This window comes from Crotalus tigris, unplaced genomic scaffold (genome assembly GCF_016545835.1).
Source record: "Crotalus tigris isolate CLP2741 ecotype Arizona unplaced genomic scaffold, ASM1654583v1 scf7180000017765.3138416, whole genome shotgun sequence".
Lineage (NCBI taxonomy): Eukaryota > Metazoa > Chordata > Lepidosauria > Squamata > Viperidae > Crotalus > Crotalus tigris.
The window spans coordinates 2,116,171-2,128,830 of NW_024096620.1; the positions used below are offsets into that span (position 1 = coordinate 2,116,171).

At 36.2% G+C, this 12,660-nt stretch overlaps 1 protein-coding gene across 9 annotated transcripts in view; it reads left to right on the forward strand.

Annotated features, from left to right (window-relative positions):
* SGCE (sarcoglycan epsilon) overlaps positions 1-12,660 on the forward strand; it is a 45,970-nt gene that overhangs the window by 12,041 nt on the left and 21,269 nt on the right. For 8 of the 9 annotated variants that reach the window (XM_039341487.1, XM_039341484.1, XM_039341488.1 and 5 more), the window contains 7 exons: positions 2,605-2,727; positions 3,729-3,886; positions 4,499-4,571; positions 6,438-6,636; positions 7,015-7,177; positions 9,679-9,890; positions 10,747-10,773. In XM_039341487.1, the coding sequence (XP_039197421.1) occupies positions 2,605-2,727; positions 3,729-3,886; positions 4,499-4,571; positions 6,438-6,636; positions 7,015-7,177; positions 9,679-9,890; positions 10,747-10,773 (955 nt within the window). The remainder of the gene's footprint in view (positions 1-2,604; positions 2,728-3,728; positions 3,887-4,498; positions 4,572-6,437; positions 6,637-7,014; positions 7,178-9,678; positions 9,891-10,746; positions 10,774-12,660) is intronic. The other variant, XM_039341493.1, reaches the window with a different exon arrangement.

The window sequence follows — 12,660 nt, forward strand, 5'->3', positions numbered from 1 at the left end:
GATTTGGTGTAGTGTGGGATAGGCAATCTGCAGTGTTCACTCCATAGGCTTACTGTTAGGTAATTTCATACTGTACATGCAATGGCCTATTTGTAAAAGCTTCTACAATTTATCAGCTCAGATTTCTGTTATGACTTGTATGTTTCTTAACTATAGGCTTTGCCTTGGGACAGACGGAAGACACTGTCAGATTTGCTTCTAGCCTAACAGCATATCAAAACACAATATGTATGGATTATACCTAAACATTCATATGCTTGACAGGTTACCCAGGGTATTACAGGTACTTAAGATCAGTTGCTTAGTGACCATTTTAAATTTGTGCCAGGCCCAGAAAAGAGTATTTGTGATCCTGCGCCCCCTATGGTGACATAATTGCAATTTGGGTGCATAGGAACTTGCCTGCTTTTATGACCGTTTGCCATATCCTGCATTGTGGCTACAATTTATAGAGGATTTTTAAATAAAAAAAACAAAGTTTACTTTTGGTTTCTAGCAAAAAGAGCTCATCACAAACAATGGGTTTGCTTAATGACCACAATTTCCCTTAATAACTGTAGCATTCATTTAATGACCACAGCATTTACTTTATGACCAATGTAAAATTGGGCACAGTCCTGTAATAACTTGCTTAATGACTGGCATAATTTATGACCAAAATTCTGGACTCAATTATGGTTGTAAGTTGAAGACTACTTGTACTGGCTAGTTAACTGAAAAAAATTGCATTTAAAATAGGTTTAGCTTTACCAAAGATGGCAAAATAGCTGAGTATCCTAAGCTGTTAGGATGACCTGGGTAATTAGAATTATTCTTCACTCTCAGTAGAGTCAAAATTGAAAGATGTTTTGTTATGTGTATGAAAGATTAAATAACAACTTATTGCCCACCTCAGATAAGTCATAAATATTACATCTAATGAATAATATATTTCAATTATTTTACACATTTTCTGTGTAACTTTGATTCACTCAAGGGATAAGGGGGGAAATTCATCTACATATACCTTAAAACACAGTGAATAGAAAGTATATATCATCTTCCAGTTTTATTGAATGTAATAACCTAATTGTACTTGCTTCTTACTACCACTTGTCAATAGCTTTCATTGTTGAACTTTTAGAAGCCAACTAAAATTTTGTCCTCTTTTATGATGTAGCAGTTTTAAAGTATAAACTCAGTCTTAATATAAAAGAAGTCAACAAATGATAAAAGAAGTTTGTGAAATGTTGATGCAGTTGATACTATAGGCATTGATATGATATGGATAAAAATCAGAATTTAATTTAATATTTCCACATTATTTATATTGAATTACTGAGAGATACTCAAATGGAATCTTCATGACCTCTACATGACTGATTTTAGATCGATTCTACCTTGCTTTTCACTGAATACAAAGTTTTATATTAATCACATGTAACACATTTATAAGTAAACAATAAGATAGTTCAATGAGAGTAAAAGTTAAGAATGTGTTTCCATTAGATTTTTTTTACTGTCAAAGACTTCCTCACAGATATTTTTTTATAAAACTCCTTTATTTTTTTATTTTATGTAAATTATTATTATGATTCTTCAAATAGTCAGCCAAACTTGCAATGTCACGTGATGTGTTGCGATGTATCGCAACTTTTTTTCCATTGCCAGCAATGGGGTGGGTGCTGTTTTGGCATGACACATCCGGCCTGCGGGCCAGCAGTTTGACACCCCTGATTTAGATTATTCACAAAAAAGCCCCAAGAGAAATAATACTGAAAAGAGTAAAAATAAAAGCAATATAAAACATGTATCTAATGTTTTCATACATATATATTCATGTATGAAATTTTACAGAGTTTTAATAAAGTGTAACCATAGATTTTGTGTGCTTAATGCTTATTATTCATGCTGATTATAATGCAGGCTTAAAAACTGAGATATTTATGCCCTTTTATGTGATAGTGATCAGAATTGTGCTCCCAACCATTACTTCTCAAGCTGAGAGATGCCCTTGATGATCTGGAATTCATCAAGGAATACAAGTTGCATTTGTTAACAATTATATATAGTTCTTGAAAGGTTGATAATAAAATATTGTTAGCAAAAGAGTTGTCAGGAGTGGGGAAAGAATGCATTTAGCATAAATTACAGGCTTTCTGAAAGTTCTTTCAAACAGAGCACTCTTTTTGTTCTGCTTCTTTGTGTTACTTACTTTTAACACACTAAGACTGCTGCAACAAGCAAAATTGATTGCAGTAAGATTTCATAATAACTACATGAATTGAAAAATACAGTACCATGAAAATGCTTTTCTTCTTTTTACCAAACTATTCAAAAATGTAGCTGCTTTGACATCTCTCAATATGTTTTACCACATACAAAGTGACTTGTAAATTGCTTCTTGGGTTTTATATAATTAAGATTGAAATTCTAAATTGTTCAGTATCAGGAGCTACATAACTGAAGAAGAGCTGTGAAGATATCTAAAAAAGGCAACAAATACTTTAGGGTTTGTATTGTATGTCATATTTTTCAGCTTTTTTTAAAATGAGCATATAACCACTATTTTCCATGGATCTATTTTTTTCATGTTGTGTCCTCTTCTATTCTCCTGCTTTCCAGTATACACAATTCTTTCTAAGGTGCATTCTGATCGAAATGTTTATCCTTCTGCTGGAGTTCTCTTTGTTCATGTTTTGGAGAGAGAACATTTTAAAGGAGAGTTTCCTCCTTATGGAAAGCTTGGTAAGAAATGTTTACAATTATAAAGGCGTATAAAACTGATACAGCTTCCATTTTAACTTGTCTTTATGAAGATCACATAATCATCATTTCTCTACAAAAGGTGTAGCTCAAAGGCTATTGGCTATGTATGCATAGGAGAGAGTGAAAAGATTTACGTCTCAGTAAAAATGGCACTGTTAATTTGATATGAAAATATCACCTTTCTCTCTCTTTCTGATTAGATTTGTAACTGACACATTTAGCATCATGACTTTTTTGGCCTTTAGAGTAGACTAACTGTACTTAGCCTCCAGTTGTTCTTGGGTATCATCTCTTTTCCAATTTGCATTTAATAAAAAATACCTATTGTGATACGTGTTATTATTCGTATTTCCATAAAATCAGATCAGACTATTATAGCAAAATTAACAAACACACTTTCTTAACATATTTAACACTTGTTCCTATAGAGCAGCAGTTCCCAACCTTTTCTATACTCTGCATCTCTAGAACGCTTCTGATATATTCTTGCATCTCTTACAAAAGTTTGAAATAATGGCAATGAAATTATGCATACACTCTATAATTTTGAAACTTCTAAACCCAAGTTTTCATACCCCCTGGAATATTGTCTCGCACTCCCAGGGGCTGCAAACATCACCCATTGGGAACCCCTGCTGTAAAGGGATATAGCAAATCCTTCACAGTTAATGGAACAACCTCATTTAAGCCGCAGTGCCCACTTAATTAGGGTTAGGTCCAATTTAGTACTAATACTGGCATTTATGCGGTATTAGGAGTCAATGGCTGTTGCTGAATATTCCATTTTTCTTTTTGTTTTCAAATATTTCATTCTTGTTGGCCACAACTATAAAGAACTATAGTTATACTTTTTTGTGTTTATTACCGTAATGAAAATTATTAAGATTCTAAATAGTAGGAATTTATCATTGGAATGAGCATAAAAATATGGTATTCTGATGATTAAACAGTATTTTAACATGGGTGTCTTATTTATCCAGGTGAGATAAACAATGATCCCATAACATTTAATACAAACCTAATGGGCTACCCTGATAGACCTGGCTGGTTGCGCTACATCCAAAGAACACCATATAGTGATGGTGTGCTCTACGGATCACCAACTATAGAAAACATGGGCAAGCCAACTATCATTGAGGTATTTACTTTGCAGAATGTTTATTTTTAAAAATGCATTAGACATTTTGTTAGAAACATGCTACCAGGGATAATGATAATAGTATAAACACACACATATTCCATTAAAAGGAAAGGTAAGCAATGTTGAAAATTACATTTCAGTGTCTGTTCTATTGAAAAACTATAGCTCTTAAATGCAGAGATATTGAATTGCTTTCAGTACTATCAGATTTGATGAAAGAACTGCAAGACTGAAAGAGGACTTGTTCTAGGTATGTAGATAAAGGATTTTATCTTAATATAATTTTTCATGTATGATTAAAAAAATCATATTACTTAAAAAACAGTCAACTTCTAAGTCCATTAACACCTTTGTATTGCTTAGTAAGATTGTGGAAGGTAAGCTGACCAGTACTGGAATGTCCCATAATTCTCAAAATTTCTTCAGTTATATTATAACTGAAAGGAGAATAGACTACTGTCCCCAACATAGCTTGTTTCTCTGATTTTCAGTTCTTCAATAAGAGAAGATTAAACAAAAACATCTGTAGCAAATTTAAAAGAACCATTATTGTTGTTTACCATATTATCCTTTATGAAATGTAATAATTAATTTTTCCTCCATTACTAGATCACTGCTTATAACAGACGTACTTTTGAGACAGCAAGACATAATTTAATTATTAATATAATGTCAGCAGAAGGTATGTCCTCAAGAATTATGTCAGCATTTTGGAGGTTTCAGTTGATAAATAATATGAATTGGTTACGTTTTACTGAATAATTACGAGGGCACTTCGGAAATAAACCTCCATTTGATTATCAATAATAGACACTCGCAGATACAGAACTTTTATTATACACATTAGAAAACTACAACAATACATTACTTTGCTACATAATCACCATTCAAATTGAGGCACTTGTCATAATGTCTGACAAGGTTTGAAATTCCTTAGCAGTCACTTGATGCCAAATCTGGGCTATGGAGGCGTGATCAAAAACATCCCAATGGAACTGCTTCAAAAGTTCTTGGAGGCGTCTAGCAGTGTGCGGGCGAGCATTATTATGAACCAACACCACATGGGAAATCAGCATGCCTCGACGCTTGTTACAGGTGGCTTGTCTGAATTTTTGTAACATTTCACAGTAGATGTCTGAATTGATGGTCGAACCACGTTCCATGAACTTCGCTAGCAGTACTCTTTTGGCATCTTCACATTTGGTGGGATTTTCTATGGCACTACTTCCGGTGTGGTGTTAGTTCAAAATAATGCTCACCCACATACTGCTAGACATACCCAAGAACTTTTGAAGCTGTTCTGTTGGGATGTTTTTGATCCCCCATAGCCCAGATTTGATGCCAAGCAATTACTACTAAGGAATTTCAACCTTGTAAGATGTTATGACAAGTGCCTCAATTTGAATGGCGATTATGTAGAAAAGTAATGTAATGTTGTAGTTTTCTAATGTGTATTTATTTCTGAATTGCCCTCATATAAAAGCAAAAGTAATGGGAAAAGGGTATTTGACAGTGTCTCTTGTCATATCATATAATCATATCTCTGAACTATTGACATTGATGGTTATTGTATTTGCACAATATTTTTATTGCACAGTGGTTATTATATTTGCACAATATTGTATTTGCACAATATTTTTATATATTCATTTATATACAATATTTGCACAATATTGTATTTGCACAATATTTTTATATATTCATTTATATACAGTACCTCCATTATTTTTTATAAATAACTCAAGGTGGTGAACGTGTCTAATACTCTTTCTTCCTTTTATTTTTCCCACAACCCCATGTCGTGGGTTGGGCTGAGAGACAGTGACTGACTCTTTCCAAAGTTGAATATGCTCTGGTTAGTTACATCCAAATTATGCAAGTCATGGCCTATTGCTAAATGAGAATGAAGTAATGACTTTTTAGTATTGGTTCAAAAGCAGTGCATAAGAGGTGCCAGCACAAATAATCAATTCATGGGTTGTAACACTCTGAGTTTTATAACTATGCTTAAAAGACTAGGCCTTTCTTTGGCATGTTTACATTTATTCATGCAGATAAAAGGAGACAAAATACTATACAAGTATCTTCGAATTACAACAGTTCATTTAGTGACCATTCAAAGTTACAGCAGCACTGAAGAAAGTGATTTAGAATCATTTTTCACACTTATGAACATTGCAGCGTACACACGGTCATGATCAAAATTTGGATGTCTGTCAACTGATTTGTATTTATGATGACTGCAGTGTCCCAGGGTTATATTTTGCAACTTTCTGATAGGCGAAGTCAATGGGAAACCCAGAGTCACTGAACAACCATGTTACTAACTGAACAACTGCAGTGATTCACTTAACAACGGTGGCAAGGAAGATTATAAAATGGCAAAAACTCACTTAGCTGTGTTGCTTAGCAGTACAAATTTTGGGGTTAGTTATGATTGTAATTCAAGGATTATTACCTGTATTTGTGATTTACTAGTCCATCTCTTTCAGAAATTTGAAAAGGATTTAAGACACACTTTTTTTTTTTTTTTTTTTTTTGCAATTAGATCTTCTTTTGCCATATCAAGCAGAATTCTTCATTAAAAACATGAATGTAGAGGAAATGTTGGCCAGTGAAGTTCTGGGAGACTTCCTTGGAGCTGTGAAAAATGTATGGCAGCCTGAGCGCCTGAATGCTATAAACATCACGTCAGCTCTTGATAGGGGAGGGAGAGTGCCACTTCCTATTAATGACATGAAAGAAGGGTAAGAAGTTATATGTCTCCGGTAGCAATTATTTATTGAATAGCTTAGTATTCTTAAAAACACATCAGTAAAAAGCAGTAGTGGTATCTGGACTAATGAATAATTAATTCCTATTTTGTGAGTCTAATCCAACTCTCTCTGCTAGAAGAATTATTTTTTAAAACCTGAGGATGCAGAAGGAGAGACCTGGTGATTTTAGTTCTGATTGGATGATGTTTTGCCTTGGCATGAGTAGAATGAGCATTTCAGGCAATTTTTAACCGCCTAAGTCAAGACAAGACTGGAAGCTGTTTTCATTCACAGAAAGGAAATGTAACAAATGATTAATTTAAAGATTGTCAATGACTATCCTAAAACTGATTCCACTTTATTTTTCAGTGTCTATGTTATGGTTGGTGCAGATGTTACATTTTCTTCCTGCTTACGGGAAGTAGAAAACCCACAAAATCAGCTGAGATGCAGTCAAGAAATGGAACCTCTAATAACTTGTGATAAAAAGTTTCGTACTCAGTTTCACATAGATTGGTGTAAAATTTCTTTGGTGAGTTATTGAAAGGAGATATTTCAGAAAATATAGCTGCTCAATGTTTAAAATATCATTGGGAAGATGAATTGGGCAAATGCATTTAGGATTTCTGTAATGAATTTCATGGGATAGGCATAATTTCTATCAATTGTAGTCTTAATGTTCTGTCATGTGCCTGCTTGGAAATTTTGTAGTCCTTGTCTCCAGTATGCCATTTGGGGACTGATGAAAATCTAACTTGATGAAGAAAGCTAAACTGGTAATTTATTGTTCTTGTTAATTCTATGGTTATTCTGTATTTTTTTTTGTTCTGTACAGTTATGTTTGATTCTTGGAGACAGCCTGAACAAGGTTCTGCAGTTTTCTTGGGAAGGTTTTTCATAAGTAATTTGCCATTTCAAGGGCTGAGAGAAAGTGACTGGCCCAAGGTCATCCGGCTGATCTAATTAGTATCCGAGGCAGGATTAGAACTCACAGCATCCTGATTTCTAGCCTGATGTTTTAACCACTATACCAAACTGTTTACTATAATTTTAAATCTGTTTTACTTTTATTATGGAAACTGCACTGTTTACTATTATCCAAATTTCAAATCTGAAATAGTATACTGTTAGTTGTAATAAACTAAAGGGATTGCGAAGTCAGGGTTCCCTTAGGATGGAGGACGTTGTCAGGTTATTACAATTATGTCTGAAAACACACTTCATGTTCCAGGACACAATATATGAGCAGATTAAAGACACACCGATGGGACCTCCCATCTCGGGGGTCCTACAGTGCCTGGAGGCAGTCCTACAGTGCCTGGAGGCTAAAGCAATAGCTGACTAACAACCGGAATTTTGGGCCAGATATGTGGATGACACGTTTGCCATTATCAAACAAATGAAAAAAACTGCCTTTATGGAAAAATTGAACGCAATACTCCCAGACATACAATTCACGGCGGAGGAGGACGCCAGTGGCAGTTTGGCCTTCCTGGACGTGTTGGTCACACGCCAAACCAATGGTGCCCTCCACACAATGGTATATAGGAAAGCCACTCACACTGATAGGATGCTGCATTACATGAGTAATCATCCAGCAGCCCATAAGATCGCATGCGTTAGGATGTTATTCGCACTGTAACACTAAAAAGGCCAAGCAAGTGAAACATGCCCACCTCCATCAGGTGTGTAGGTGGAACGGTTACCGAACCAGCTTCACCCAAAGATACAGCAAACGCCAAGAACCCTGCAAGGCACCGGATTGGCCATCAGAAGGCAGGAGCAGTATTCCCAAATATGGACGCATATGGTTAACAACGGGCACTCATTGAATTTCAAGGGAGCAGAAGCCATCGCTCAGGATGCCTCCAAAGAAGGATGCCTGCTGAAGGAGGCCTGGCTCTCCAACATGGATTCAATCAATTGACGCATAGAATTGCCCCCGGCATAGCAGACATTAAAATACACGAGGAGCAAGTCAGGATGCGGATGGCGCTTTCCAGAGGCAGAACCAGAACTGGGGAAGGCAGTCATCGCATGGCTAGGCAAAGAAAGGATTTGGAGGGAATAGGGATGATAGGGATGGATGGTGAAATATTAGAATCACGGATGGATGGATGGATGGATAGATGGATGGGGTGAAAAGGGAGGAAGTAAGCATGGTGAAGGGTCACAGGGGGGAGGTGACAATGAGAGGGCATTGGGAATGCCGGATCTGACCGTACAACCCAAAACATGTAAGACAGGGATATCAAACAAGACAGGGTTAGCCAAGAGGGGGGAGGAGGGGAAAAGGGATAAAAAAGGGGGGAAGTTGGACTTAAAAAGGAGCCAGCGGATAGTCCAAGTGACTGTAGGCAGACAGGGTAGAGAGACGGGACACGATCGTACACATGCACAGCCAGATGTGAAAGGAAATTGGGGGAGATAAGGCTAACGAGGACAAGGGGCTGAGCCTAAGAGCAAGCCGATAGGCATTCCCACTGGTTGTGGGCAGACGGAGCAGAAGGATGAGACAAGATGGAGCGTGCGCACACCCGGGGGTGGAGGGAAATCGGAGAAAAAAAGACTGACAGGAATAGATGACGGCAGGCAGGAACAGCGTGCAGACCAACAGGCCAGAAAGGAAGGGAGCCCTGATGGCAAGCCTTTTGGAACACTGGGTCTGAATGCACAGCCTGGAATGAGTAGGAGGGAGCGGTTAGAGAGCACATCGGTAGCAATGGTGCTGGGAGGGAGGAGATTGACAAGGATGAGAGAGGGGAAAAGTGTGGAATTGGAGTGGAAAAAAGAGAAGGCGGGGCAACCAAGACATTTACAGTTAATCAGGAAGGATGGCCCTATCACACGGGCAATGAGTAAGCAGTTAGACCAGCAAGGTATATAAAAAGAATCTCCCCACCCCCTGAGCCCCACTCTGAGGACGCTAGCAGGGGACCAGTGAAAGCTAAGTTGTTTCTTTTAACATTGTAAATAGTTGCCTGCATGTTTTTCTAAAGAAGTCTAAAATGCTTTTTGTACTTTTGGTATCAGGTTGATAAAACACAGCAAATTTCTACTTATCAAGAAGTGATCCGCGGAGAAGGCATATTGCCAGATGGTGGCGAATATAAGCCACCTTCTGAGAACCTGAAAAGCAGAGATTATTATTCAGACTTCCTCATTACTTTGGCAGTTCCCTCTGCAGTTGCACTGGTGCTTTTTCTAATACTTGCTTATATTATGTGCTGCCGGCGGGAAGGAGTGTGAGTACTTTGAAGCATTAATATGTGACTGTACATTTTTGTAAAGTTCTACACATGCAAAAAGATTGTTAGGTTCAGCTTAATTCAGTTCATAAAACAGTGCTTCGTATTATCTAAAACTTGAACTAAAATGAAATTTCTACCATTATCTTTCAAGCTAGCAATCTTAATCTGTTAAGAAACTGAAGAAGAAATTTAAACTTGTCTCATTTGGAACTAAAAGTAGGAAAAATGTCTTTCTAATAATTAAAATAAACTTTCTTGAGATTGTGAACTGAATTTTAGGACAATAAAAGCCAAAGAAAAGCAGCGAGCAACATATCATCAAATCCATTTTTTATTACAGTCATAAGAAAACAAACATAGTCCTCTTCCATTTTACATGTACATGTTCTGGGGACCTTTTAGCCCATCTTCTATCTTGCATATTCATGTCTTTATATCTGTGTTATTCCTCTTTTTTCATTTCTTTCTATGCCTTCACCCATGCCTTCTCATACAGTTGTGGTAATGTTCCCGAAGGACATAAAACTCAGGTTATGATTCAAGCTTCTTGTATTAATGCAGAAGCCCACAGTTGCAGACCCAGCTGAAGTGTTCTGCAAAGGGCGGCTACTTCCAATTCCACAGCCGAAAGGGACCTTCTGTTTGAGAACAGCTTGGCTGGTGCTGCTGAAGCTGCTGGGGCAATCCTTTGGGGGGCCATGCCAAGTTCTGGTTCTTTTATGGCTTTTTTGGATCATGATCCTGTTGTAATAAAAGCCAGCATTTCCATCCCTGTTTCCATCAGCACTTAGTTTTAATGTTCCAAATATCAATGCTATTATTTAATTCATAACTTTTGTTTTATTTTTAGGGAAAAGAGAAACATGCAAACACCAGAGTAAGTGTCTTCTTCTTTCTGGTTATTTTCTCCCATCTTTTAATTTAAGCATTTCCTAGGAGCTTCTCATTCTTCATGTACATGTATACCATTTTCATCCTCATTATCTTGTCCTTCATTACCAACTCAGCTGCTTTGAAAAAAAAAACACTTACAAGGAGTTGAGTAGTGCAAAATAAAAAAGGGCTAAAAATTAATAATAAAATAGATCAAAACCAAAATTTGTATTTTGGAATTTTGAAAGGACTAAATCTATATCTAAAGGTAATTCTTCAACAGTCTGGTACCTTGCAGATCTGCTGAACTATAATTCTAAAATTCCTAGTGAGCATCCTCTTGCTCACTAGGAATTTTGGGATTATAATTCCATCCTATCTGTAAGGTACCTCCTTTTGATAAATATTCATAGGGTATTGAAAAGATTAAAATTGTGATTTGTGAAAGGAGTGCCTTAAGTTCAGAATGTTCCTTCTGTGAATAAGGAGCTGAATAGTTATAATATTAAAAAGCAGTAATATATGAGCTTGATTGTATAGAGTTCCTTCAGTGGAATAGATTTCTGATACATAATAGCAGAAGGAAGAAATTCTGACCCTCATAATGTTGCCAAATTACGATTTCCTGGAACTCAAGCAAGATTCTCCAAGCTGGGAACTGTGTTATAACAACATCTGAAAGGATATGGATTGCTCATCCATTTAAAACAAAAATGGGGATTTGTTGCTCTCTTGGTGTTGCTGAATACATCTCCCAGCACTCCTTAGTGTGAACAATGCTGGCTGTGGATAATGGAAATTTTAATTCCGTAATGTATGAAGGACTACTATTTTACAATGTTAGTTCTATAGCACAAATAGGTTAAACAAACATGTAGATTATATTGAATCTGTAAAGTTTTTCACAGAATTAAATGTAAAGTCAAACTAGAAGCAATGTAAATTGTAAGACAGAATTTTAACAAGGTTACTATTCTAAATAACAGCCATGTATTTTTATGACAGCTTCTCATTCCATTAATTTTCCAGTGTATATTGCTTTTGATTCTAAGAAAGGTGCCTTTGGTATCAGTGGAAATTTCTTCTCTGAAACAAATTTCAGTTGGTTTTGGAAGAGGGAGATTTAACCATAATAATCTAAAGGGATAATCCCCCCTACACTATATATTATTATTTCATTATGATCCGGTCTTTGCAAGTATTATGTAGGAAAAGTTATCTCAAATACAGTAAACTTCAGATCATCTTTAATTCCCAGTGAGGAACTGGGAATAGATTTAATTGGCTGAATGAAATTTTGCAGGTTTTATATAACCAACTTTCTTTATTTCTACCTACCTACCTATTTACCATAACAAATAATATTATTTTGGTATAATGTTATCCTTATTTAATGACTATCCTATTTAGCAACTGTTCACAGTTATGATAGTGATGAAAAATGTAACTCTATGATCAGTCCTTGCATTTGCAACTTTCACAGGTCTATAGAACAAAGGAAACCTAAAGTAAGAGCATAAGCACAGTTTCACTTAGTAGTTGTTTCATTTAATGACTGGACATTTTAAATGAGGACTATCTCAGTGGGTGTTTGTATATATCTATATACTATTAAAACTCTAGTGTCTATTTGATAGTTTGCAATGTTCCCCCAAAACACTGCATCATCGGGCAAAACTTTGTCCACAAAGTTACCTCAAATGAGCTAACTTAACAGAGTGCAAGGACCTATTATTCCCAAAGGAATTAAGTTCAGGAATTTTGTTGCTGCATCTTTGTTGCTGCTCTTTAGTGCTACCACACTCCACTGTCAGCTGCTGTCATGTGAGCCACATTTTTATTGTTCCCTGACAATTTCCCATAAGTCTATGGGGACACCCAGAAGGAATTG